The sequence below is a fragment of the Penicillium chrysogenum genome (assembly GCF_028827035.1).
Source record: "Penicillium chrysogenum strain IBT 35668 chromosome Unknown utg000001l_segment0_segment0, whole genome shotgun sequence".
Classification (NCBI taxonomy): Eukaryota; Fungi; Ascomycota; class Eurotiomycetes; order Eurotiales; family Aspergillaceae; genus Penicillium; species Penicillium chrysogenum.
The window spans coordinates 907,862-935,047 of NW_026622749.1; the positions used below are offsets into that span (position 1 = coordinate 907,862).

The 27,186-nt window shown below is 49.2% G+C and overlaps 10 protein-coding genes across 10 annotated transcripts; 8 read left to right on the forward strand and 2 right to left on the reverse strand.

Moving 5' to 3' along the window:
• Nucleotides 1–1,005: 1,005 nt before the first annotated feature.
• N7489_000363 (ribosome biosynthesis protein RRB1) lies at nucleotides 1,006–2,801 on the reverse strand (the record flags this gene model as incomplete). Its single annotated transcript, XM_056706118.1, has 3 exons — nucleotides 1,006–1,222; nucleotides 1,280–2,540; nucleotides 2,606–2,801. 3 exons carry the CDS (start codon nucleotides 2,799–2,801, stop codon nucleotides 1,198–1,200), a joined length of 1,482 nt encoding a protein of 493 aa, XP_056570420.1. The 3' UTR covers nucleotides 1,006–1,197.
• A 570-nt stretch (nucleotides 2,802–3,371) lies between these two features.
• On the forward strand, nucleotides 3,372–4,663 carry N7489_000364 (Spg1/Tem1 GTP-binding protein; the record flags this gene model as incomplete). Its single annotated transcript, XM_056706119.1, has 4 exons — nucleotides 3,372–4,017; nucleotides 4,077–4,369; nucleotides 4,419–4,493; nucleotides 4,565–4,663. 4 exons carry the CDS (start codon nucleotides 3,372–3,374, stop codon nucleotides 4,661–4,663), a joined length of 1,113 nt encoding a protein of 370 aa, XP_056570421.1.
• Nucleotides 4,664–5,438: 775 nt separating this feature from the next.
• Nucleotides 5,439–7,649, forward strand: N7489_000365 (uncharacterized protein; the record flags this gene model as incomplete). Its single annotated transcript, XM_056706120.1, has 1 exon — nucleotides 5,439–7,649. One exon carries the CDS (start codon nucleotides 5,439–5,441, stop codon nucleotides 7,647–7,649), a length of 2,211 nt encoding a protein of 736 aa, XP_056570422.1.
• A 475-nt stretch (nucleotides 7,650–8,124) lies between these two features.
• On the forward strand, nucleotides 8,125–9,105 carry N7489_000366 (uncharacterized protein; the record flags this gene model as incomplete). The annotated part of the gene is made up of 1 exon (XM_056706121.1): nucleotides 8,125–9,105. One exon carries the CDS (start codon nucleotides 8,125–8,127, stop codon nucleotides 9,103–9,105), a length of 981 nt encoding a protein of 326 aa, XP_056570423.1.
• A 914-nt stretch (nucleotides 9,106–10,019) lies between these two features.
• On the forward strand, nucleotides 10,020–10,886 carry N7489_000367 (uncharacterized protein; the record flags this gene model as incomplete). Its single annotated transcript, XM_056706122.1, has 4 exons — nucleotides 10,020–10,378; nucleotides 10,428–10,457; nucleotides 10,510–10,819; nucleotides 10,878–10,886. 4 exons carry the CDS (start codon nucleotides 10,020–10,022, stop codon nucleotides 10,884–10,886), a joined length of 708 nt encoding a protein of 235 aa, XP_056570424.1.
• A 1,527-nt stretch (nucleotides 10,887–12,413) lies between these two features.
• N7489_000368 (uncharacterized protein) lies at nucleotides 12,414–12,806 on the reverse strand (the record flags this gene model as incomplete). The annotated part of the gene is made up of 1 exon (XM_056706123.1): nucleotides 12,414–12,806. The coding sequence occupies one exon, from the start codon at nucleotides 12,804–12,806 to the stop codon at nucleotides 12,414–12,416; it is 393 nt and encodes a 130-aa protein (XP_056570425.1).
• A 2,202-nt stretch (nucleotides 12,807–15,008) lies between these two features.
• On the forward strand, nucleotides 15,009–15,221 carry N7489_000369 (uncharacterized protein; the record flags this gene model as incomplete). Its single annotated transcript, XM_056706124.1, has 1 exon — nucleotides 15,009–15,221. The coding sequence occupies one exon, from the start codon at nucleotides 15,009–15,011 to the stop codon at nucleotides 15,219–15,221; it is 213 nt and encodes a 70-aa protein (XP_056570426.1).
• Nucleotides 15,222–16,449: 1,228 nt separating this feature from the next.
• On the forward strand, nucleotides 16,450–19,353 carry N7489_000370 (uncharacterized protein; the record flags this gene model as incomplete). Its single annotated transcript, XM_056706125.1, has 3 exons — nucleotides 16,450–16,784; nucleotides 16,838–18,706; nucleotides 18,756–19,353. The coding sequence occupies 3 exons, from the start codon at nucleotides 16,450–16,452 to the stop codon at nucleotides 19,351–19,353; spliced, it is 2,802 nt and encodes a 933-aa protein (XP_056570427.1).
• A 3,155-nt stretch (nucleotides 19,354–22,508) lies between these two features.
• N7489_000371 (sugar porter family MFS transporter) lies at nucleotides 22,509–24,338 on the forward strand (the record flags this gene model as incomplete). Its single annotated transcript, XM_056706126.1, has 3 exons — nucleotides 22,509–22,813; nucleotides 22,931–23,131; nucleotides 23,201–24,338. 3 exons carry the CDS (start codon nucleotides 22,509–22,511, stop codon nucleotides 24,336–24,338), a joined length of 1,644 nt encoding a protein of 547 aa, XP_056570428.1.
• A 656-nt stretch (nucleotides 24,339–24,994) lies between these two features.
• Nucleotides 24,995–26,371, forward strand: N7489_000372 (TLC domain-containing protein; the record flags this gene model as incomplete). The annotated part of the gene is made up of 2 exons (XM_056706127.1): nucleotides 24,995–25,114; nucleotides 25,166–26,371. 2 exons carry the CDS (start codon nucleotides 24,995–24,997, stop codon nucleotides 26,369–26,371), a joined length of 1,326 nt encoding a protein of 441 aa, XP_056570429.1.
• Nucleotides 26,372–27,186: the final 815 nt, after the last annotated feature.

Here is a 27,186-nt window from a genome sequence, read left to right on the forward strand (position 1 = left end):
CAGTCAGCTTTGGAGTCACTTATGTACATACCTATGTAAGTATACACCCTGCTTCAAAATGTATGGCCACTCTCAAGATGTAGACACTACAGACACGCCAATATACATGTACTTCTCAACTGATTCCGATGTCTCGTGCCGAGCAACACAAGCACAACAGTCAAAACTGTCTGACATTGAAATGCGCTCAACAGTCTCCATTCGAATTCATGCATGTCATACCTAGAGCGTCAATCCACTCCACAGCCTCCATATGCACTGATGCCATGGCATTCCACTATCCATACGATAAATGTTCAATATAGCGTTGAGTGGGTCTTTTCGCATTAACAGCGCAAAGAAAACATCCCACATTACCACAATGCACAGCAGAGGTGGATCTCCCAACATCTTCGCGACCTTGGACTCTAATGTATCTTGTACCACTTATATATTCTGTGTTTCCGAGTGGCATCGATATATTTCCACATAGAACCTAATAAACAAAGAAAAATGTTCGCGGCTACTTCGTACACTACTAGCCACTAACCAACGCAGCCCTGGAGGATCATTGACCCGACTGGCCCATTGGTCGCACCCGACTCGGCCCCAGGCCAACTTGCGCCGAAAGGCGACCTGTGATATGTGCTAGGTCACGTCACATACAATAGGCTGCATATGTATGTATGTAATATGTAGTATTTAATGGCGCATTGGCGATCTGACACGGGCCATCCTGTTTAGTGACTTTCCATAGGCGCAGGTTATCCCTGCTAATACCTTGTACATTTGTGTTAATAGGCGAGGATAAACACTTACGTAGCTATCTGGGTAAATCCGTGGAAGTAGTATTGATATGTATTTTCCGCTGCTCTGCTGATGTTTCGCACTGCAGATTGTGCCCCTCCAGAGGCGGAATCTCTTGACCTAATTCCGCTGTTGACAGGAGGAATGTACATCAACATCACAGGCTTACGCATAGAAAAGTCGGGAGTGAATTATTGCCCAGGAATTTCGCGAAAAGAGGTCTATTTACTATGCCAGATATAAAGACAAAATCTTTTTCTTCACCCACCCTAACCATCTGAAGGAAAGGGTCTAACTCCGAGCATAAGGATATTGAGGAGGCAAAAAATCCACAGAATTTAAATGGTATATGAGCAAGACATGGCACATGAAATTCCCGAGTCAGTCGGAGCGTAGATACATTTTCTTCGTCTAGACACTGATCGTCTTGAAAACACTATAAAACGGAGCTGGTTAGCTTGGTTCACGTCCCATTATCAAGAATATAACATACCTGAATCCACTGCTGCCGGTCGCCATGAGCGTACCAGGCATCTGTGCCTGCCAGTGGAGTTCCTTGACAGACTCCATGTAGTGCACGAACAACAGTTGCGAAGGAATGTCTGCCATGTTGGCCTGGCGGCTTTCTTCGTCATCCAGCTCGACAGCAAGATCCCAAAGTGTGACAGTGTTGTCTGCAGAGCCAACAGCCACCACACTGTCGTCTGATGGGTGCCATTCGATAGTGGTAATCGGCTCCTTGTGGAAGTCGAATGATGCAACGGGGGTAGATTTGATCTGAGCAGAAGGCGCCGAGGCATTGGGCTTCCAGTGACGCAAATCCCAGACTGCCCACTGTCCATCATCGGCGCCAGTAGCCAAAAGGTGAGCGGTCTGGTTAGACCAGCTCATAACGTTCACGTCGGTGTTGGAGACCTGGACGTCCACAGCGGGCTTACGCGACTTCGATCGCACATCCCAGACCTTAACGCTACCGTCACTGCTAGCGGATGCAAACACATTGCGCTCGTTGGGAGACCACTGCAATTCCTCAATTGAAGAAGCGTGGCCGGTGAACGGCCGGGTGTCGGTAACCCAGCCACCACCTTCGGTACGAGTGGTAGCATAGATCAATCCGTCATTGTCACCGGTCAACAGCTTTCCAAGAGGCTGGAGCGGAGACCAGTCCAATGCATATCCTTCGGTCTTGTGCATGCGCAGGGTCGAAAGAGGCTTAGATGCGGAAGGGGGAAGAATAGTGCCGGGAACATCGAAGCTGGAAAGGTGGGCGGTAACATCGTGAATGACGACTTGCGAGTTCTCAAGCCAGGTCGCGGTAAGGGTCTGCGGGGGCTTGGAGTAATCACCGGACTGGGAGGGGGTCTGGTGGGTACGGATGCGGTTCGTTGTTGAGCCCAGCGGGATCGACTTGTGCTCGAGAATGGGTTCACCCATGTCGTCGTCGTCCGAATCGCTCTCTGAATCCTCGCCTTCCCTCTCCATCTTGCTTAGGCCGCTCATCTTGAGAACCATGAGTTCGTTGTCCTTAGATTTCGATCCCTCGGCTTGTGTACCAGTAACAGCGTAGACAGTAGCGGGGTAAGTTTTGCGGTTATCACCGAGCGAATCGCGCACAATATCGAAGGAAAGGCATGGCCATGGTGTGCTGAGTGTGTGAAGCATATCGTAGGTGGAGGGATCGGGCGATAGAGTCTCTCCAGGAGCCAATTTTGTTCGTCCAGGAATGAAAGTCTCCTTGTCGACATCCATAGCTTCTATAAGATTGAAAATAGGTCAGTTCAGGTTGAACAAATTTGAAGATTCCATAAATAACGCGCACCCTTCTCTTCTTCCTCGCGCTCAGCATCTGGGCGACCATCCACTCCGGCTTCTAGGATCTCATCTTCACTCTCGAATTCATCCTCAAACTCGTCTTCGAACTCCCCCGCCTCGTCCATCGGGGCATCTGAAATTGGCCGCTCGCCAGCCTTGAGGGCGGCGGTCTGCTCGTCCACTTCAGCACTTCTCTTGGACATCTTGAAATCCGCGGAAAAGTGTTAATTATAAGAGTGCCGAGACCGAGGAGGGGGGATGTGCGATAAGAACTTTTTTTCCGTAAATTTTGGCAACAGCGTGGGAGTGGCGCTAAACCTATCGTGGTTTAGCGTCAGATCCCAGTTGCCCGCCTCGAGCTGAAGGTACCTGAGAAGCCTTGACGTTCTTATTTATGTGCCTGGGCCCTCCTGTTTCGAAGGAATCACAGACTTGACATTCGTTTCCAGCCTGGTTCCTGCATTTGTTTGCTTTGATTCGGACTTTCGTCGCGCCCCCCCCAAATTCGGTCTGTTTACTCAGGGACAACCCTTGTCCGCTTGAACTCCCGAGAATCAACACAGCTCTCGGCTCCTTCAATTTTTCCCAAAACAATCCTTTGAGGCAATACACATGCAATCTCACTAGATTGCGCTGGAATTTCAGCCTAAGGTTTGTGATATTGGTCAGTCACCTCCTGAAATCTTCCATCTAGCATGTATATGCTGACAGCCAGGGACTTGTTTGACAGGTTGCATCTCTGAATTCTACACCGAAACCGATCTTGAAACGTCATGGAGTTCAATAAGCCTAATTTTGAGCCTCTTGGCGCCCCTGGGGTGGAAGCGCCCGCTGTTCCTGCCGTTGCCGAATCTGAGCAGATTGCCCCAGAGGATCAGACGCAACGGGCACAGGAGCAAGCACACGGACAGGGACAGGAAATCCCGCCCGAGCAGCCTTTGGAGCAGCCTCTCGAACAACCTCTAGGTCAATCTCTGGAACAGCCTGCGCCTGTCTCGGTCAATGTGGAAGAGCCGGCTTCCGACCACACAATCAGCCGTGCCGCCATCAACAATGGCTACAACAGCGACTCGAAGGCGCATTATCACTCCCGATCGACCGACTTTCATCAATCTGCCCCCGAATATGCCGCCCAGGATACCGACCAGTCCCGGCAGAACTCATCTCCATTGCTCAGCCACCACCCCCTCCCTGTTCCCAACTCTAGGCCCGGGTCTGGACTCTCCAGTGGCCCAGAGCGTGCGGCTGGTGTTTCCCAGTTGCAGCAGCAAGACGCCAGCCAGCGCCAAGCCTCCCAGGCTAACAAGAACAGCGTGGTGATTAAAGTTGGCATGGTGGGCGATGCGCAGATCGGAAAAACCAGCTTGATGGTCAAGTACGTCGAGGGCAGCTGGGATGAGGATTACATCCAGACATTGGGTAAGTCGAATTTGTATCCACTCAGTAGGTATGTTCTTTCTGACTGAGAACTTGTCTAGGTGTCAACTTTATGGAGAAGACAATCTCAATTCGCAATACTGAAATCACCTTCTCGATTTGGGATCTTGGTGGCCAGCGCGAGTTTGTTAATATGCTACCGCTTGTCTGTAATGATGCCGTTGCAATTCTTTTCATGTTTGATCTCACTCGGAAGAGTACATTGAACTCGATCAAGGAGTGGTATCGCCAGGGACGTGGCTTCAACAAGACAGCCATTCCCTTCCTGGTGGGCACCAAATATGATCACTTTGTGAACTTCCCCCGTGAGGATCAGGAAGAGATCTCTATTCAGGTATTTTGCGATACTCGTATATTTTCCCGCAGCAGCTAACATATTGCAGGCCAAGCGATTTGCCAAAGCGATGAAGGCTAGTCTGATATTTAGCAGCACCAGTCACAGCATCAATGTGCAAAAGGTATGTTGCAGCCATTCATATCCTACTCGACTTATTCCAAGTTTGATAGGACACATGCTGACCCACTGCAGATCTTCAAGATCGTTCTAGCCAAGGCATTCGATCTAAAGTGTACCATTCCGGAGATCGAGAATATTGGCGAGCCTCTGCTCCTCTACAAGAATGTCTAAGAATTGCGCGTTTGCCCTGACGATGATGTACATTGGGACGAAGTGACGCTGCTGATGATCGACGCTGGCCCTCTACCCTCACGGCTTTACCACTTTGTGAATTTCCCTTTCCTTTCTCCAACGATGTACCTGACCTTTCCTATGTTTGTATCACAGCCTCGGGCTCTTCTGAACAGGTTGCAGACTATCAGTCGGAGATCTCGAGGCTTGTTATTTTTTAACTGCTACCCTTCTCCTTGTCATTTTCTTGCTTCATCTTCATCCTTCAACATCTCTCAACGTACCTAGTTTTCCTTTCTCTTTCTCTTTTTTTTTTCGTGTTCCAGATGAGGGCTTCACCGGCTTAAGGCGTTTGGGAGTCCAAATGATATTCTGGAAATACATTCGAACCTCTTCTGTTTGCATTACGTCTAATTCTTATATTGTAGATGTATATTATGTGTGCTATTTACTCCAGGTACCTTGGTGTTCCAAATATAGATCTGGATCCATGGGTACTCCGTACGTGGCAGGGCTGACCCCTCTTTAATTGAGCCTCCTAATAATTATTGTTTTCTCTTTCTTTCTTATGCACTGGAATTTCCCCGTTCTCGCGGGGATTCTAGTAGCTGAACCAATTATCAGCAATATTCGTATTTGCATATTATCCTAGGTGTTTCAGAGTCCGACAAGGCTACTTTCGCCCCCGCCAAGCCAAGGACGTGGTACCTAAGCTAGAGCTGTCTAATTTATCTAGACACGTCTCGACTTTTCCCTTATTATATACTCAAGCGCCATGGCCGAGGATCCTCAGTTGAATTCTATCCAGCAACGGATCGCCGCCCTCAACCAGTCACAACTGGCCCGCCCACCGGGAGGCCCTGGGCCATCATTCCGCCCGACCCCCGAACGGAGCGCGTCAGCCAACAACCCTCCCTCATATGATGCAGTCGGCTCTGTGGTGGATCGAGCATCTGTCGGAAATGAACCCGCAGACGACAGAACCCAGAGGCCGGTCCTGCGGCCGCCTCCAATGGAAACTCTCCGGCCTGAAGTGAAACCAAAGCCAAAAGTCCCTCCGCCATTGCCCACGCGAAAATCAGATCGCCTGCCTCCCCCGACCCCCGCTCGCCCTGCGTTGCCACCGCGTAGAGCGACGGACCAAAAGCGTCGGCCATCCCTTGAATCGGTCACTTCCGATGCGTCACATTCGACAACGTCAACAGCGACAACTGCGGGGCGAGGCGCCTCGACAACCTCGGTGAACTCTACTGGGAACAACCGCATCAAGGCTCCTGCATGGGGCGAGGCAGAACTGCCTGCCCTTCCTCCGCGCCGATCAAAAGAGCAAGCTAGCTTGGAGCCGCCCCCGAGGCCTACGATTAGCAGTAAGAGGAGCTTTGGGAGCCTATCTGCCCGATTGAGCTCCAAAATATCGCTACCGGGGTCCAAACCACCCGTTCCTTCTCCAAGTCAGCATGCACGGCCGAGTCAACCTCCTCGTCCCACCCAACCTCCACGGCCTACTTCGTCTCCACATCCTAGCGACCCACCTCCACGCTACGAGGCCCAAGAGGATCCCCCGGTGCCTCGACTGCCACCACGCCGGCCACCTGGGGTACATGCAGACACAAATGGGACTGGGGATGACTCGAGTGTCAGTCTGCCGATTCGGAGAACATTGCCTCCTCCGCCGACAGCTGCGCAAATCAAGGATGCTAGGCAGTTCGGGTTTGGTGATAAAAGTCCAACAATTCCACCTAAACCCAGTAAATCTGCCTCCAATGGAACACCACCACCAATTCCACTTGGCTCTCGTCCAGATCTATCCAAAATCCTGGCTACAAAGCCACGCTTGAATGGATCAGCTGTGTCTCCAAGCCCGCCAGCCCCTACATCAGATACGGAATGCCTGACATGCCGGGACTTCTCAGGCCCCGATAACCATGCAGCCCAGTATCCTCGTGCATCGCTTCCCACGCAGGATATGAAGTGGCTGGCCAATGAGTTGACAGCACCTTTCCCATCTATGACAGATAAGGCACGCGCGATATTTACGTGGTTGCATCATAACGTCTTCTACGACACCTATGCCTTCTTTAACAACTGCGTGAAGCCCTCCACGCCAGCCAGTACTCTAGCAACTGGATTGGCAGTCTGCGAAGGCTACGCAGGACTATTTGCAGCATTAGCGACCCACGCCGGCCTAGAGGCAATAGTAGTCGGCGGCCACGGCAAAGGCTTCGGACACAACGCTCTTGCTCCAGGCGCCCCGGTGCCGCCATACGAAGGCAACCACGCCTGGAACGCCGTTAAAATCGACGGAGGCCGATGGAAGCTAATCGACTCCTGCTGGGGCGCCGGAGCAATAGAAGGCGCGGGGCAGCCATACAAGCAGCGATTCGAGCCAGCAATGTTCTCGATTCCGAACGAAGAATTCGGTCTAAAACACTTCCCAGAAAACAGAGGCCATTTCTTCCGTGAGGACGGACGTCCCGATCTAACCTGGGAAGAATACATCCTGACAGACCCGGAACGACCAAACGGCGTCGAAGGCCTAAAGGTCTACAGCGATGCCGATAAGCGCAGCATCGGCCGCAAGACCTTCCACCCGCAAGGCCTGCACGTCTCCATCAGCACGCCGGGCGCAATGCGCTTCCAGTTCGGTCTCCTCTGTCCGCACTGGACACTCGCTCGCCACAGCCACATCCAGCATGCGGGCTTGTTCCTGCTTATGATCCATGGTGTGGATGGACGCGAGGACGATAGGCTTCCTTTCACGCACGTACCGGGCTCCGGACCCGCGGGCGGTGGCGAGTTCTGGTATTTGGATGTACCCAGTGCGCGTATGCTCGGTGCGCCCGGTCAGAAGCTGCAGTTGGCTGTGTTGACTAGCTTTGGGGATCGGAAGGATGCTAGTGGGGTTACAGTGCAGGAGTTCCAGGAGAAGGTTGGCCGGGTTGGTATGGCTTGGGCTTATGTTGCTGAGTGGGAGCTGGTCAGGTAGGTTTCTTGTCCATGATGGGGTGCTTCTATATTAATACAACGTTTCTCTTTTGATGGGTTGACCCTTGTTCGCAAGGTGTGCATATACTTCCAGGCGTATCATGTTAATTTAATATACCATTTTATTGTCCTCTCTGTGATCTGAGCGACGATGTACTCACTATCAGCACATGTATGTTCTCTGATGTTTTTTCAGTAGTTTTTTCAGTATAATGTGTAGCTTTGAAATGGTCGTAACAATGAGGACCACACTTAAGGAGTGTACATCGAATGTTAGTCCAACAAAAAGGAGTGGGCATGAAAGACATGGTGGGGGGATGGCCAAACATGTCTTCCAACCTTGGCAGGATGGGGTCGATAATTACAATAGCACCTTCAACCCCCTCGGGGCCAGATTCTGTCAGAAATATCCCAGTACATGCATGATGTATATATGCCAACCTCTTCAAACATCTTCAGGTCTCTGATCTACAACTATGCCCTCCTTGATGGATCTCCCTCTGGAGATCCGTCTCATGATCTTCAAAGAGACAATCAATGGCCGTCGCACCCCACCCATGCCTCCATCCAAATCTCACAGGGGAGAGATCACATACTGGCAATACAGGGACTCATGCCATCGTCATAAACTATGTCATGAGGTGTCTGACTCGTACGGCCCATCCAACAGCCTGCCCCTGCTCTTGACAAGTCGTCAAGCCTCGGTAGAAACTCAATCGATCCTCAATCGAATGAAGAAAACCACCTACGTCCTTGATCTTTCGATTCTAAATGAGGAGAAAATGTTTACAACCTGGATATTAGTTCCACGTCTTACGACACGCCTATCTACACTACATATAGACGTGCGTCTTTTCGGACACATGTTCACCAGCAATGACGTCCAGGAGAGACGAGTAAGGAGGTATCGTGGTAACAACGGTCTCAGTCGATTTTTCTACGAGTTTTTGGAACGATTCTTGCTGTATGGAACGCTGGACAAGAAAGGCAGCAGTGGAATCTCCTTGGAGGACCGCGTTATCACCGTTGAGAACCTCGTCCTTGACTTTCGCTCGGCGGAGACGAAGTTACCATTTCCCCCTAGTGACATGGACTACAGTGATTGGATAAAAAAGGACTTTGGCAACTCTAGGTTTGGCAATGAACAGGTGGACGAGGATGAAGCTCTGAAGTACACAACACGACCGGAATGGCCTTTATGCACTTGGAGTACTTGGTTGAGAGGCATGACTATTATGCGTAACATAAATGAGATGTATGGGGGACTCATTTATGAGAGAATTGGCACCATCTCCATGTTGGTGAATGGAAGACTGGAGACTACCGTTGATCTTACGGGTGAACTGGCTAAGGTGCACGTTTATAGCCCCCTCGATACCTGGGTAGAAACGACACTCGTGGGAAGGGAAGCTCATGGGTTCCCTTTCGTGCAGCCGCAGGACCTAGATAGGGGGTGATTCTTTTTGGCTTGGGTAGATGAAGGGCAAGGTCTCGTGATGTCAATGGGTGACCTCTAATTGGCCATAGTAATTTACAAAGTCAGCAAAAAATGGCAGCCAAGACGCGCCTTGCCGGAAGCAGTTTAAATAGGTGTGCAATTAGGGGTTTGGAGGTGTGCAAATAGGGGTTCTCTATATCTTATGTGGAGAGAGAGACAGCTTGCAAACAGCCTTCAAAAATTGGAGATGCAAGCATTTATATGTGAGAAAAAGGCTTCATTTCATACATGGAGAGAGACAGCTTGTAAACCACCTTCAAAATGGAGATGTATGCATTTGTATGGGGATGAAAAGCTTCATGTTTATACGAGTGATTTACAATACACTAGAGCGGTGTAGAGGGCGGTGCCAATTAAGGCATCCAGGCATCAAGATCCCCTAGTAAAAGGGGTTTTGACCTGACCCTTATACCGCTGCGTAAAGGTCGGAGGTCCCCCTACTATGTAATACAACATATGGAGCGGTGTTAAAAGCGGTCTAAAATCAGGTATAAACCTGGCATTTTAAGTCACAAGCCTGGAAAGTCAGGCATATGACCTTTGGCAAGCGGCACCGGGGCTGGACACAGCTCCGACACCTTTTAAGGTGGATTTGGTAATCGCTCAATGCAGCCCTGGAGCAACGCAGCAACCTACGATACATAGTCTTTTGTTAGTCTTTTCAGGCCAAAACGTCATCTATACCAATTAAACCTTCTAGAAATAATCGGTCAGGAAAACGTGATTGGATAGCCGAGTTTCATATGACCTATTTAGCAGGCGGCAAACATCCATTACTATGTCCACCGTTGCATATATCTTCTTACACTCCTCTCTACTCTCTACTTCTCTTACACTCCAAGATTTAACTACGCTAAAAACCAGTTTCGAACAATGGAAGGGATCTATAACACCCTTCGCGAGAATAGGAAGCTTCCTATGACAGACGAGCAGCTTTCAGACCTCGGAGTCGATTTTCATCAGTTTGATATCCGCACTGGTACGATTTCTTCGCCATCGGTTACAAGCTACTTCCTACCTCGGGTTGATTTTCGAGATGTTCTCGATTCAGATCTAGCAGCTTCGCCCTTCCTAGACGTTGCAAGCTGGTCTGAAGTGCCAGGTCCTCGCCAATACCCATGGGATCTTGATACAATCAAGATGGCCATGTTCCCAGATATGATGACCGAACAATATAACTATTTTACCTTCACAGGGAGTGGTTACTCATTCAAGGAATTTCACCGTGAAGGGTTTGTATACGTCCTAACCTTCATAAACTTATTACTAATAGTCTTCTAGGATTCCTAATGGCGGATGGGTAGTAGACCGGTTAGTGGATGAAGTATATCTTATCTCTCTCAAATGCTAACTTACACTCCAGTGAGACGTATTCTCTTCTTGGAGGTCGCCGAGAGTTTCTCGACTTTGAATGTACAAATACCGAGAAGCTAGAATTTCCTCTGGATTCACTAAGCTGCCATAAGCATAAGGGCCACCAGCGCTCAATAGTCGGGTTCTGCAACCAGGAGAAATGTGGTGATAAACGGCCTTCCTCGATGGAGCTCTTTGCGATTGCCGCATTAACCCACGAAGAAATAAGGCAGGTTGACTGGAAAAGGTCGTATAAGAATCGGTCTGATGAGAGTCGGTCGGATAAGGATCGGTCGGACGAGTGCTACTTTACTTTCCCGGTTTGTCTTTCCTTCTTAGGTATCGTTAGTCTTTTACTAACATATCATTAGCATTTAGTATTTCTGATGGACAAATTTGGCGGATGCCGTATGTTCCAATCCTATTTTGATGGCAAGCTTCATATTCAATTCTCGGAGCTCCTAGATCTAGGACATATGATTGCCGTGCCTGCTTACGGGGAAAAATACTTTGATATTGTTGACAGAAAAGACTTTCTGGAGAAGTTGAACATGCTTCTAAAATGGGCATGGCCTTTTCCAGAAGGAAACACCGTTGCAAATGTTCCAAGGATTTGTGGCAATTGATTTTCTGGGATGATTTTGCTTAGCTGATTTTGCTGGATATCCTGCTTTGCTTATTTTCAAGGTTGACGTCCACAGGTTACTCTAAGAAAATGAACACCCTGTTAAGAATCCTTCTTTCTTGATGGCTTTCACATTATACCTGTCACCTTAGTGGCAGTAATTGCATCAAAGAAAGATTATTCGAACTCTTGGTCCCTTTGACCATTGAATACCGAGCGTTGTTGTAATCCATGCTAGCATTTTAAGTCCCTGTTGCATCAAGACTTCCTTTACCGAACTCGATGAGAGATGCATAGCCTTGACTTCAAGTAAGACCTGCATTTCCCTATCGGGATCTACCAGGCCACCGTCGGCAATTGCTTTGTATTCAGCCTTACCGATATGCAAATTGAGATGTTGCTGGGTACTGTCCCACTTTAACTCGGTCGGCAGTAATGAGCTGATTGTGTAAAGCAAATTGACGAAGCTCATATTGATCTTCGCTTCATGCGTTCGCCTCTTGTGCGAAGGGGCATAACGGCCAAAGCTCAAATGACTGATTTTCAGGCTTGATGCCTTGAAATACCTGGTATATGCCTGATTTTAGACCGCTTCTGGCACCGCTCTATATATTATATTATACACCTCCGACCTTATACCTACCTAGATTGTACCGTATTATATACCGCCTCCCTTTTTACTATAAGAATAAATGATCGGCCGCTTATACGGCCGTAGTCTTCTTAGTGGTCTTCTCAGTGGTCTTCTCAGTGGTCTTCTCAGTGGTCTTCTCAGTGGTCTTCTCAGTGGTCTTCTCAGTGGTCTTCTTAGGTAGTCTACTCCGATAGTCTTTTTATATATCTTTTTAATGGCCCTTTTTTTTTAGCAATCTCTTTAGGTATATAACTTTGACTACTAACTCTTGAGGCTATATATTACCAGGGAGATGGAGGAGGAAGAAACTCTTGCTATGCACACTAGCAAAGCAGGGTCTTTATAAGGGCCTGCACTAACAAAGGACAAGCAAACTGAAAGAGCTCAGTCTGCATGGCATAAAGAATCATCCCATCCAGGGGGTATTCTCCAACAATAACCCTAGTGCTAGATCACGAACTTTTCATCTTGGGTTCATCTGCGCTAAGGCTGTGCCGTCATAAATACTGTATCGAATTAAAGAAAATATGTATATGTAGCTATCATTTGTTTGATCTTCATAACCGGAGAGATACTCCTGAGCCGCCGCTTTTGCCCAATTAGGGAGATCGAGAGCCTCGCAGACCTTAATATTCATGCGTGCCAGGTCTTCAACCTAGGAATGCTTCCAGAGGATCTTGGTGGTGAGGAAATGGCCGTACTGGCTCCCGATTTTCGAAGCCGAATTCCAGCCCGACAGCTCTCGTAATGGAACTTTCACCGGTTGCTCCCAAAGGGGCAGGCTACGACCATGCGGTTTGCTGGGGATCGGCTCAGTAATTGATTCCCTGGTTGCTTCTCTCTCCCATTCAACGGGTCTGGCAGGTACTCCCAGCTCCATATCATCCTCCTTGGGCTTGGGCCGTCGCAGACCATAGGGCGACCGACGACGCTTGCGACCAGTGGACTGATCCATACTGGGCGTGGATGTTGGGTCTGTTGGTGGGTGTTTCGATGAACCGCCCGCCATGGCCTGGTTCTGAGGGAGATCAGAGGAAGCACGAGACATCACGAGACAGCACGAGACAGCACGAGACAGCACGAGACAGCAGGAGACAGGTATGTTGTTGGGGCTCAATCAAGATGATGAAGTGTAGCGGAAGGAAGAAGAAAGGAAGAAGAAAGTAAGAAGAAAGGAAGAAGAAGAAGGTAAACAAAGTAAAAGGTGAGGAAGGCTCCATCACTACTCAGGCAGCTGCTCAAATGCGGCAGTAACTGACTACCTAGGTACCTGCCATTATAGGAGAGGGTCTGACTGGTACTAATCATAGTAGATATCATTGTACTGATAAGGAAATAAAGGTATTTGTCAAATGAGCAACGCAATTACCAACTGACAACTGACATACTCGAGATCAAGTTGGAATTGGATCGCATATACCCAGATCTCAGAACGGAGACACCCAAATTCCGAATACCAAGATTGGCTGGATAATGATGCTACCTACCCGCTGCCTGTATAACTATATACGGATGAGTGAGATAATCGAGGATTTGAAGTATAAAACACGTCCACACTGGCCTTTTGCGCTCTTGGACACAGTATTTGAGAAACATGACTAGCATGGGAGTGTGGAAAAATTGTTGACATGCACTGCACGCAGGGTATCTGTTTGGCATGCAGTCCATGCAGGGTATGCGTTTGTCTGTGTGCAGACTGAGCTTTTGGCTCTTTGCTATCTTAGTCATACAGCTGGTTTATATACCACCTGGGCAGCTTCTTTCCATAGATTCATCTATCACCTCTCTCATTTTTCTTCTCCATCTTTCACCTCCTCCGTAGCCTCAACAGGTTATGAGGCCCCTTTCCCTCTCTCCCCTTTGCTAGTTTCATCAAGAACTAAGCTTTCATTGGAGTATAAGCTATCTCACACTTTGTTGGAGAAGCTATATCTCTCACTTTCCCCGAGAATAGCAAGAAGCTATATCTCTCACCTTTTCTTCATCGCCGCTGAGCGAGGAAGCGATCGGAAAGCGCCGCTATACGTATCCGAATCACCATATCGCCGCTGTGCGAGAAGCCGAGACACCGCTGTGTGTACCCGGGTTACAATTCACCGCTGTGTGAACCCGTCACTTCTGTGTGAATTTGCCTTTGAGCCCAAAGGGAGTCTCTTTTCCTAGAGAATTATCTCTACCGTGGCATACAGTATCTTTCCTCGGCCAACTTACTCCGAGTTCCACCTTTAATGGGTATGGTCTACTGGAGCTGTCTTCGATGGTGGACCTTCCTTGTCAAATTGATCTAGCGGAGTTGACCCGCTTCCAAATTTCACGATGGAAAGAGCACGATGACGGAACAGAGCCTCGTGGAGAACACATCAGCATATCACTCCCTTGGGCGTTATGGGCGTTTTCTAGTTATTACTAGATCTCTGGCTGCACAAATATGGGTTGACCGAGCTTTCTGTCTTTACCGAAGCAAAGTCCAGATGTTTAGTCGACGCTTTGATGGTGACAGTCTTCCGCAGCCTATCAGATCAAAGACTGCTCCAAACCCCTACCGGCACTCGAGTGACTTTGGCTCTAGAGAGTCCTTTGTCCTCCACCAAAAGGTCCCACATGATTCAAGTCCAAGTTCGCAATGTCATGCCCCACGACAACGCCCAATGGGGCTCCTGGCTAATTCACCACATCCCTCCTGATGTGCTGTCAGCCGATGTGACGGTTGAAGGAATCTCTATATACGTGTATTGGGACGGCAGGTTACAGTCTCCTTTTTGGAGAGAAGGATCATATAGCCTGTCCTTTGGTTATCATCGAAGCCAAGAGACGCGGCTGTTTCCCAGACGAGGGTCATATCCTCGCCTATATAGCGATAGTACAGGCTACCAGAAGATCAAGGGGGCAGACAAAGTCGAACGGTTTGGGCCGCCCTGGCAGACGACTGGGTCTTTCAATTTTACCAGCTAAATACGGAGGGAGAGGGGTCAGCCCTGCCAATACAGACCTAGAGAGAAGGCTGACAACTCCCAGAGTCATCAGTAGGTGATACAGGCACTTTCGGGTTTACAAAAGCAATTGAAAGCTAATACCAAGCTAGGTAAGAGGGACAAGGGTGTCTGAAAGCCTGAGCCAACTCCGTGTCGACGCAGAAAGTAGTTTGCAGATTCGAACGGCAATGTCAGAATTGGGTTCACCAGGAAGAGAAGCAAATTAAGAGTCAGAACGACTCATGGAATTTGCTTGCTGGCAACAAGTCATACGGATGATGGACAAGCTGCAGGTGGAGCCTATCGATCCAGCAAGCACGAGCGCCCACAATTTCTCTGCTGAACAACGAGAGCTGCAAGCTGGCCTCCAAAAGCTGTGGGGAAAGCTCCAGGAGTTCTATCTTGAGAAGGCCCGTGTCGTGTTCTATACTGCGGGACACCGCGGGGCGACATATACTTCGTGGGTTCTGCCCTCGCTTCGTTTTGATTGAGGAGGCTTCGCACATTATAGAGACAACTTGCTTAGTCCCAGTTATACTGGTTCTCGCTATCAAGGATATCAGGGTAGGAATCTCCCGCATCCTATCCAGTATGTTCGACATGAAAACGACCTACTTTGTGCCGGCGGGTACGCCCTCGTCCGAGACCTTCAGCTTAGGGTCATTCATCGACAAGAGATCCATGATCCGATTGTGTCTGACCAAAGCCCTGCATTGACAGCAACGAGCACAATTCAACTTATCCTAGCATCGACTGATCCTCATAATAGATATAGTTTTGGTGCTACCACCATTGTGCTATGCCCTACCATTTTATGATGTATGGAAGGTCACACAATTTGATTTTGCTATGAGTGTATCTTCCTACAACAATCCTGGACACCAACATTGGAAGAATTTAGCTAGCAGAATAATGACTTACATACATGGTGATAATAGAAGATGTATTGTATTGGAGTTTATTCTTGGAGCTCAAATGGTAGATTACCCCAGATTTTTGTGTGCCAAGCTCAGTCCCATGTCGATCAACATATTTGCCCTTGGCAACAAGGCTGAAAGAGGGAATTGTCAGCTAGCTCGCCTCATTTGGATAATGAGGTAACATGATTTGGAACCTGTCTTTCTACCATGTGGAAATTTTGTCCGTAAGAGACTGCTGATCTGGAAGTTCCCCTATATTATAACCTATTTATCACCACCAGAGAAATTTCTCACAGACGACATACCACAGAAATCCCTCCCATATATATATATATATACATACATAGGAAGAATGCCAGGCAAATATCGGCATTTGATTTTCCATCTTAGTGCTCACCTCTCGATTGACAGCTGCCTGCTTAGGCCGGAAAAACTGGATACCTAATAATAATTGTCTCAGTCTGAGAAGCCTATACATTTGTTTGCTTGGTTTGCTTAGTTTGTTCAGTTTGCTTCCGAGGGAACCGTTGATCGCTGCTCTGATTGGCTTAGTTTCGTGGGGACCGACCCGTACCACTTGCCGTTCAGGGTAATTTCGCACGTGGACACTTTCCGTGCCAAGAGGGTTTGAAGAGCCCTGGAGGGAAAAAGTCCCCGTTAAAGCGGATGAACCTGTGAGATTATGCCCCGCCCTATGTTTTTGAACTGGATTTTCTATTTTCCATCTTTAGCGTAATCTTTCTCTTATCTTATGTTTTGAGTACCCATCCCTTTCCCTTCAGAGGGTGTTGTTGGCACCATGAAATCTTCATTGCATGGAGGAGACGTCTCCGGGCTCCGCCGGCAGCTCGAGGAGTCAGCCATTTTCGCCCTCAAGGTCGCCAGATCCCCTCAGCTCTATCTGGACAGTTCTCGCACATATTTCTTCTCTATCACTTTCATCTCCCTCATACTGTCAAAATGCTTCCATCTCTGCGTCCATCTCACGTCCCTTGCGGTTCCGTCGCTCGTCCCATGGGGCCCCACCTTCTTCCTGGTGGACATAATCCTCATTCTGATTGCATGCTTCCTGACGCGTTCGTTTGAATCGCGGCTCCGGCAGAACGTAGCCGCCGTTGTAACTCTTTTATTCAGGTGAGCTGTCGTCCGGACTCATAAAGCACAATAAATTGCTAATTACATCCCAGTTTATATATCTCATCTATGACCTCCGCCAACATCTCCTTTTATGTACATACAGGCGCAGAGATTCCCTGGGGGAAATCGGAGAGTTCTGACGAGGACGACCTCAGTCCAGCTACTCAGACTGTCCTGTCCATGTTGACTGTCGCCATGCTCATAGACACGTTGGTCATGATCGGTGCGTACTTCGCTACGCCGTGTCTATTCGAAGCCACTGAAACCTTCCTGGGAATTTGGGCTTCGTTTTTGTTCTCTCCTTTCCGCCGATACCTTCGACGAGGAGCTCCATCAGATACAGAGACCTATCAGCAGATTGAAATCGATGACTATGATGAGGCTCATAATGACAGCGATTCCGTATCGCAACTGGATATGCCTCAGCCTCCGTCCGAGCAGAAGCAGAAGCGGTCGTTGCTGAAGCGTGCTCTCGCTATATCATTCGGCTTCATCACAATTTTTCTCATTTGCATTCGTCCACGCGGTGCAGAGTACAGCTATCTCTCTGATTCCCTGTCTTTCGCGCCATTCGGCAGCCACGAATATGTGCCCGCTCATGAACGTCCCACGTCAGCGAGTCCAAGTGCTGCTCCAGACAGCACCTCTGGAAATGCCCCAACAAGTACTCCAGAAAGTCCCCCGGCAAGTGCTCCGACAAGTACCCCGGAAAGCGCCCCGAAAATCGCCCCAGACAGTGCCAGCTATGGAAATGTTACTACTGGAAACTCAACCTTGTTATCGGCCGATTTCAGCTGGCTGGAAGGCCACACCGCTTTGGACTCCTTTCCCACATTCGACTGGTTACCTTCGTACAATTCGTCAGATGAGGTTCCGGCTTGGTCTCCCTTCCGTATCAATAAGCACAACAAGTCTGACTATGTGTATGAGCACTACAACCCGATGAAAGATCCTTTGCACACGCCAAACCTCCAGAACGATATTCTGGAGCCTGTATGTGAACTTCTTCACAACGGAAGTGTGAAGATTAAGCATGTCATTCTCATTAAGTTAGAGAGCACTCGACAGGACGTGTGGCCCTTCCGCTCAGACTCTTACATCATGAAGCACATCAATGAGTCTTACCCGGACGGCATTCCCGAGGAGGTCCAGGATAGGCTCGCTAAGCTCACTCCTACCGCTGAGCGTTTGACCGGACATAAGACCGGATTCCGTAAGGACAGCGATGATAATCCGAAGCCATATGGTGGCATCAGTACGAGGAACGCCTACACGTCCGGGACCTACACGCTGAAGAGTATTACGGGCACTGTATGCGGAGTGAATTCTATGGCTGTCGAGGCCAACCTCGAGTACCTGCACGATATCTACCAGCCCTGCTTGCCGCACATACTCGAGGCATTGAACAACCAGCCAAACATCACTAGTCAGATTGAAAGCAATAGTCAGACAGATGACTGGACTTCCTGGCCGTGGTACACTATGTGGATGCAGTCACACCCCGACGACTGGGATAAGCATTACATGCTTTCTCCTGCTTTGGGGTACCAAGACGTCATGGCAAAGAGGACAATCGATGCAGCTGGCGGTAAATATATCCCAGAAGAGACAGAAGAGGAAGAGGAACATGGCCATGAGGATAAGGTGCTGAAAAAGTATCTCCGGGATGTCATCGACGATGCCAAGAAGAACAACACTCGCCTGTTCCTTAGCCATCTAACCCATAATACACATACCCCGTATTATATACCTGGTGATTATCAGGAGATGATGGGGAATGTCTCCAGTGAACGGAATGAGAAATTGAACCGATACTTAAATACCATGGCCTACCAGGATGAGTGGATAGCCGATATCCTGGAGCTTCTCGATGATGCCGGCATTGCCGATGAGACCCTTCTTGTGATGACTGGTGACCAGTAAGTTCTACCTATACTCGCAGCCCGTCCAGCCTCTAACTTAATCTAGCGGTCTATCACTCCCGAACGATGGCGGTATAACCGCCTGGCATTCCCCTCACGTCGGCAATTTCCATGTGCCGCTATTCTTCTCGCACCCTAAGCTACCCCAGATCGAGGTCAACAATGCCGTCCTCTCCACCCAAATCCTCCCCACGATCCTCGATCTCCTCGTGGAGACCTCCTCTATTGACGAGGAATCCACCAAGATCATCAAAGATCTACTCCCTATGTACGAGGGCCAGTCGATGATTCGCACACTTATCCCCGAGCACAACGGCAAGCAAGAATGGCATTTCTCCACGATGAACCCTGGTGGAACGTGGTTCTGCATGCGGGCGGCCGCACAGCCGTACCGCTTGGTCGTGCCTCTCAAGCCCGACGCTAAGTGGCGGTTCACCGATGTTGTCGCCGACCCATTCGAGCTCAGTCCTCAGGAAGATCTCCAACTCCTGTTTTTGATCGACGCCGTGCGGAAGGAGCATGGACCCGAGGCCGTGAAATGGCTCAGCGAGGCGGCCCATGTAGCCAAGTGGTGGGTTGCGGAGAACCACCGCCGCTGGAAATATGATCCTGAGAACCCGGAGAACAAACCGGAGGACGAGTGAAGCCCTATCGGGCGGACGTGAATATCCATGCTCTCTGATAGCAGTGAAATGCTGAGAGCCGTATGCTCCACGGATATAGGAGCTGTGGTGTTTACCCAAGTCGGTTCGTGTACATAATGAGGTCAGGAGCGGTGCTCTGTATATTTTTCGGGGTGTCGATAGTGCCCGATCGGTGTTTTCACAAATGGCTGTAGATCTTGATGACTGATCTACGTAGTCATCTGTATGTAATTTTACTTCCCATAGCTATTCAATGCGATATTATTACCCTCGACTGGACCTCGATTTCACAGGTGAAGCAGCATGCCATCCAGTGTTCTCATTGGATAGGAAAAAGACCATCATTTAGACAGGAACTGAATGATTGGATAAACGTCTGGCTTTGGACTCTTATGAAATTGGAAATGCTTTGCTATGCATTTCTTGGGCTTATCAATCTAAAACCTTGAACTTGCCTCTGTACTAGGTCCTCTCATTCCGCGTAATTTACCTGCCGGCTGGAGGCCCATTTATGAATAGGTTCCCATTCCCGGCACGTGTACGTAGTCTCCATGTCCAAGGCCAGCGATGTCACCCGGTCCTGGAGAGCTTGGGATGAGTTGTCCTTCTTCTGCCAAAGCATAGTAGTTAGATCTGCATGGAATTGAATACTATGCCGCAGGTAGTTGGTGCATTATTCCGCGTGTCCCATTGTGTAAGACTCTCAGATGTTCTTTTGTGAAAGCAGCGTGTGTGGTTATAGTAGGGTAAGCACAGAAACTGTCTCTACCGGTTCTGTTCCGGAGGTGAGCTGATATCCTGAATAGTTGAATAGCTGAATAGTTCAAATAAGAGAAAACCCACAAGGCAATGGAGCTGGTGATTAACCTGCACGCTTCTCCCAGATAGTCAGTAACTCACAGATTATATCTACTAAACTAATAGGATGGACAGCGACTAACCCAGTAAAAGACTTGCCATTCTGTGGCCACGAAATTGTATCATCCGCAAATTCGATTTCAGTTGCATCTAGATTGAATTTAGCCCTACTATGCTTTATTAGCATCATCAAAGGTCCCTTGCCAAAATGAAACAAACCGTGTATAAAGCGTATCCATGCATTCTCAACCTCTTGACTTGGCATTCCGACATAAAGGTGATCATCACTGGCTTTCATCTGCCGCTTTTCGAACTTCTTTTGTGCCTAATACACACGGTCAACCAACGAGCCCTTCGATAGCTGCAGTCAGATTGGTCCTAATTTCGTTTTCTACTATCTTGAATGCTTCGAGAAGGAAATGACATTACTAAATTCTACCAGTCATCAAGGCTTCGGAGCAGAGAATTGACCTCGTACGTTAAATCGTAGCATGGCCGCGCGATCAGAATGTGGGAAAAAAGACTTCGTGTTGTGCCTGAGGATGGAGGTAAGGGAAGGGCTTCGGATGTCGGCTTCACGTGAAAGGAACGGGGGAATTGCGGAGTTCGATCAGTACACCAATGAGATAGATCGAAAGCCGCAAGCTTAATATAGAACCCACGCATTTCCCCCTGCTTTATCCACACTGCGATGCCCTACAGTATAAGTTGAGTCAATTGTACGGAGGACAAATAGCAGTATATTTATACTAATCTCGCATATTACCTTAGAAAGTGGCCCAGATAAGAGAGGCCCCGGTCAACCTGCCTATGTATATACGGAGTGCTCCGTACGGAGCACTCCGTATGGAGTAAGAACATGCGGAGTACATTGTATACAAGATCCCGGTCATTTCTGGAATGCATTTTAACTAGGTTACCGTAGAAGGTAACGGCCTGCACGATCGATGTCAGTGGCTTGGACCGAAACTACTGGGGAACCCTGGAAGAGTTCTCTCGGTGAGCGCAATTAGGATTTCCCCAGTCCTCCGCATCTTTTCCACGCGGGGAATGTCACACCGGAGATATCAAGATGAAAATGGCGTCGAAAATCTAGATGAATTATCGACGATGTCCGGAGTGAAAACGTGGGAATTATTGATCCACCCTAGTTCACAGCCAGTAAAAAGACCAGGTCATGCATCGCGCTGAAACACAATCGAACTTTACGGCAGAGGCGAACCACGAAAAAGCAAAAAAAGAAACAAGCGACACAAGAATTGCCAACGCGGGTCCAGAAAGGGAAAAAAATCACCGCAGGCCGAGCTCAAGCCGAGTCCACTTCGGCGAACGGCAGCCACTGAAAGTCCACGAGAAGCCGTGTACCGTGCCGTTCTGGGAAAGTGGCCGTAGTCGGGGCCCCGGACTACTGTGTGCTCGGGTCACCGGTTGGAAGGGGAGACTTCTCATTTGTTACATGTTATATGTCCTGGTGGACACTCCGGCTAAATTTGTAAGGAAAATTACAGTAAAATTACCCCGGTACGCATTGTGAAGGGTGGTTACCCATGCAAGTGAGACCTGTTTCCTGATGTCTGATTTCTCGACAGGGAAATGATGTCCCCAGGCACGTTTTTGTGGGTTGATCTGGGGATATCCGGAAAATCGTACCATATGCACTCTGGCCCCTTTTTTTGATTTACAAGAACCACAATTTTATTTTCTCTCCAGATGTCTCTATATCTACCTAAGGTATGCCCGAAAACGCCACTGCCGTCCCACGCCGATTGCAGAACTTAGCCGACTCTCTTTCAAAACCCGAACACGGCTTCCGGGTTCGGGGAAACCTTGGAATTCTCTGAATTACCGCGCTTGGCCTTGTTCGGCTTAGAAATTTTGTCTCGTGGCCCATTCCCCGGATCCCAGTCTGTACTGGTGTATGTCCACCAATCACCGTGGAGTGGGTGGATAAGCATAATCTACCTTCCACCAATAAGAGTGCACAGGGGTAGCTGGGGTTGCAAGCGGAGTCTTGGCATAATCTGGATAGTGTACTCCGTACAGATGGTCAGATATTTTACATTAATTTCTCTCTCCCCGGACATAACACGGGTCAGCGAGTGGGGAGGGAAAAAACAGAACGGAACAATACCTATATGCGGGTGGATTTTATTAGTCGCGCATTGCTGTAGAGAGTTTTTCCCGGTATTGCCTTCTATTTAAGTAGGGAGGTTTTTCCTCGTTCCTTTTCGGTTTTTCTGTAGATCTCTTCTCTTTTCTTGCCTCATTGTTCCCCTGACTTGGGTTCAACAGTCACCATGTTTGTCGTAGGGAATCTCTACGTCATCACGGCGGTGTCCGTCATTGGCGGTGCCCTCTTCGGTTTCGATATCTCGTCCATGTCGGCCATTATCGGCACGCCGGCTTATAGGTGTTATTTCAACCAAGGACCTAATGGCCCTCCGTTCAACGACGATGACAAATGCAGTGGTCTCGATTCCCTATCTCAGGGTGGTGTTACCGCTGCCATGCCTGCTGGTTCTTGGCTCGGTGCCCTTATCTCTGGTTTCATTTCGGATCGTCTTGGTCGCAAGTATGCTATTATGGTCGGTTGTATCATTTGGTAAGTGGTTTCATGTTTTCATGTTTTCATGTTTTCATGTTTTCACGTTTGCTGGTTGCGTGGTTGCGTGGTTCGATTGGAAATGGTGTTGGACCGTCATGGCTAACATTCTGTTAGGATTATCGGCTCCGTTATTACTTGCGCTGCCCAGAACATGGGTATGCTTATTGCCGGACGTGTCATCAACGGTCTCAGTGTCGGAATCGAGTCCGCTCAGGTCCCTGTCTATATTTCGGAGATTGCTCCTCCCTCCAAGCGCGGCCGTCTCGTCGGCTCCCAGCAATGGGCTATCACCTGGGGTATTCTGATCATGTACTAGTATGTGGCACACCTGTGGTTGGCATGCCAAGGTTGAATCAGTAGCTGACCTCTTTTTTTTCCCCACAGTATCTCCTTCGGCTGCTCATTCATCGGACATGGTAACGAATCCACCTCCAAGAACTACAGCGAGTCCGTCTTCCGTATCCCCTGGGGTCTGCAGGCGATTCCCGCGGTTCTCCTCTTCTTCGGAATGATGATCCTCCCCGAGTCCCCTCGTTGGTTGGCCCGCAAGGACCGCTGGGAAGAGTGCCAGTCTGTTCTGGCCCTAGTCCACGGTAAGGGCGATATGAACAGCCCCTTCGTTTTGGCCGAGATGCAAGAGATCCGCGACATTTGCGAGTTCGAGGCGCAGAACAAGGACGTCACCTACCTCGAGCTGTTCACACCCAAGATGATTCACCGCACCATGACCGGAGTCTGGACCCAAATCTGGTCCCAGCTGACCGGTATGAATGTCATGATGTACTACATCACCTACGTCTTCACCATGGCCGGATACAAGGGTGATGCCACCCTCCTCGCTTCCTCCATCCAGTACATCATCAACGTGATCATGACCGTGCCCGCCCTGATCTGGGTTGACCGCTGGGGCCGTCGCCCTACTCTCCTGATCGGCGCTCTCCTCATGATGACCTGGATGTTCGCCAACGCCGGTATCATGGCAACTTACGGTGAGGTCGTGCCCGGCGGTGTTGACGGTGTGGCCGAGGCGTCGATGCTTCTCGGTGGCGCCCCTGCCAAGGGACTGATTGCATGCACCTACCTGTTCGTGGCGTCGTACGCCCCGACCTGGGGACCTGTTTCGTGGGTGTACCCTCCTGAGCTGTTCCCTCTGCGCGTGCGTGGTAAGGCCGTTTCTTTGGCCACCTCGTTCAACTGGGCGTTCAACACGGCGCTTGGTCTGTTTGTCCCCACTGCCTTTGCCACGATCCGCTGGCAAACTTATATCATCTTCGGTGTTTTCTTGGTTGCCATGACTATTCACGTCTTCTTCTTGTTCCCCGAGACTGCTGGTAAGACTCTGGAGGAAACTGAGCAGATCTTCGAGGATCCCAACGGTATCCCTTACATCGGTACCCCGGCCTGGAAGACTACCCATGATACCAAGCGCACTGTTGCTGCCGAAGCGGGTGATGTTGAGGTCATTGGCGAGAAGCTGGCTGGTGCTGAGAAGCGTGCTGCTGCTCACACTGAGCACGCATAATGTTGAGAGTGTATAGAAGGAGTGATTAGTTGGCTCCGTTATAATGTGGTTGTGTTGTCTCTTTTTTTCCCCCTTTTCTCTCTTGGGTTAGACATGATCAATGTCGATATGATGTCATGTAATACAATTCAACAAGTTGCATATACCCACGAATTCAGTCTGATCAACCTTTTTCATCCAAATTTCCAACTTGCTCGTATCCGGACCTGTAGGGTCGTATACGTGTCTGAATCCTAAAATGAGTATCTTGGCGTTGTCCACGGGAGAACGGGAGCCTCGCAAGTGTAGACGTTTTGATTGGCAATCGTAGACCGATTCCAAATCAGCCCAGGATGTATATCAGGATCTTGCCAAAAAAAAAAAAAAAAAAAAAGCGACTTGTCCAATTCGAAACCTCCAAGGGAAAGAGAATGCCAAGACTTTCCGATCGGAGCTGCGAAGCTGTCTGGTCAACGGGGGTGGAGTTCCCCCCCTGGAAAAAAAAATGGATGATCGCCCTTTCACGATCCTCTCTTATCCGATCGTTCCGGGTCATGATCAATTTCCTCTCTCCTCTATCCCTTCTTGTTGTATTCATCTCTTTCCGGAGCACGTGAGCTCGAACCCTCCGAGTCCAAAAAGGGCAAGCTAGAGTTTCCCAAGGTCCTACAGTCGTCATGGTTCGCCCGCGGGGAAGCTCAGCCTTGGGCGTGGACATTCGTGGTGACACCAGTGCACCAGCGATGTCCACAATGAACGAAGTGAGTCCGATCGAGCCAACATCACCAGATCAGAAGGTACGTCTCGAAATTCAATGCGCAATCCTCCGTACTAACCCATCCCGCCAGCAATTCGATGGCGCACAAAAACAGGCCACCAAGGCCCAACCCAAGCGACGTCGCAGCCGCTCCCTCCTCCACCGCTTCGCCGATACCTGTCTGCGATACACCTGGCTGCTGCCACTTCTCTTAATGCTCTTCCTGATCGCGCTGTACGCCATCAACCCCACAACCTCGAACCCAATGCACAGCGCCATCTTCCTGTCCTACCCGCAGCCCCCGAAGACCCCCGGCGGACCCATAATGTACGGCAAGGGCAAGAAGGACATTGCATTTGTGGCATTCTACACCATCGTGCTGTCGTTCACGCGCGAATTCATCATGCAGCAGATGATCCGACCATTTGCGGTGTGGTGCGGTATCCGCGGGAAGGGAAAGACGGCGCGGTTCATGGAGCAGTCATATACGGCAGTGTACTTCGGCGTGTTCGGGCCGTTTGGTCTGTACGTGATGAAGCGGTCGAGTATCTGGTACTTCAACACGACGGCGATGTTTGAGGGCTTCCCGCACCGCGAGCACGAGGGTCTGTTCAAGGCATACTACCTGCTCGAGGCGAGTTACTGGGCTCAGCAGGCGATTGTGTTGATGCTGCAGTTGGAGAAGCCTCGTAAGGACTTCAAGGAGCTTGTTGGTCATCATATTATCACGCTTGCGCTTATCGCGCTGAGCTACCGCTTCCACTTCACGTACATGGGCTTGGCGGTGTATATCACGCACGATATCTCTGATTTCTTTTTGGCCACCTCTAAGACATTAAATTACCTGGATGCGTATATCACTGCGCCCTACTTTGCCATGTTCGTGGGGTGGTGGATTTACCTGCGTCACGTGCTGAATCTGAAGATCCTCTGGGCTGTTCTGACTGAGTTCCGCACTGTCGGACCATTCGAGCTGAACTGGGAGACACAGCAGTACAAGTGCTGGATCAGTCAGTACATCACCTTTGCACTGCTTGCCAGTCTGCAGGCTGTCAACCTGTTCTGGCTGTTCCTGATCCTGCGCATTCTGATGAACTACATCTTCACCAACGTCACAAAAGACGAGCGTAGCGAGGACGAAGAGGAAGAAGAAGAGCTCGAGCCTGTTAACGCGACCAAGGCAATTGCCACTGGCGTAGACGAGACCAGCAAGGAGAACCACACTCCCCAGGTTCTGGTCAACGGCGAGCCCGTCGCCGAACAGCGTGGTCCTCGGACTCGCAGCAGAAAGGCCTAAGCCGAGCGCTTTGGTTAGGGTTTCGATCAATTAACATTCAATTGATTACCCAGGCATCAAAGCCGGGGATCTTCACGTGTTATAGTTATACTTTTGGATCGGGTGGGTTTCCAGTTGATCCTCTGGATGTGTTGATATGCTGTTATGTATTTGTTGAAGCTGGGTCTGAGTCTGGTGTATTGGCTGCGACTGTTAGATAGCCCTTTAGAAGAGCGGGCGCCGGCGCTTGTTTTTTGACGAGCATATGAATTAAGTAATTTTCACTGGATTACCAGTCTTCAATGTTTTACTGTTACCTATGTGCTTCATCCGTGTTGTATTAATATCCATTGGTACTGTTGTTGCTTTTGGTGTCTTTGAGTTCATGTCAAGCAAGTATGAAACCTCAAAGAAACCTCCCGACGTCCCAACTATATATTAGTGTAAGTAATCAGTCTGATTACTGATTAATCTTCAAACAAACTACGTCCAGCGACATAATGTGAGATAGGGAGATAGATGATTCCCAGAGCGGAAGGCAGATGTATCAGCTTCGTACCCTAGAGCCGACAAACATGCAGTTACTTATCTATCACCTCAACATGAATATTGAGAGTCACAATAGTCATCTTCTCCTGAATTTACACTTCAGGTTACTCTGAATATGGTCAAGTAAAATGTGGACATCGGTGTCATATTGATGAAAATAGCAAATTGACAAGTCATGATATCTGTCTCCTCTGAGACAGAGAAGGATCAGAAGACCTTAGTGGAGTATGCAAAGAGAAGAATCAGCTCAAATGAGGTGGAATCAAAGATGGCCACACATTATTGGA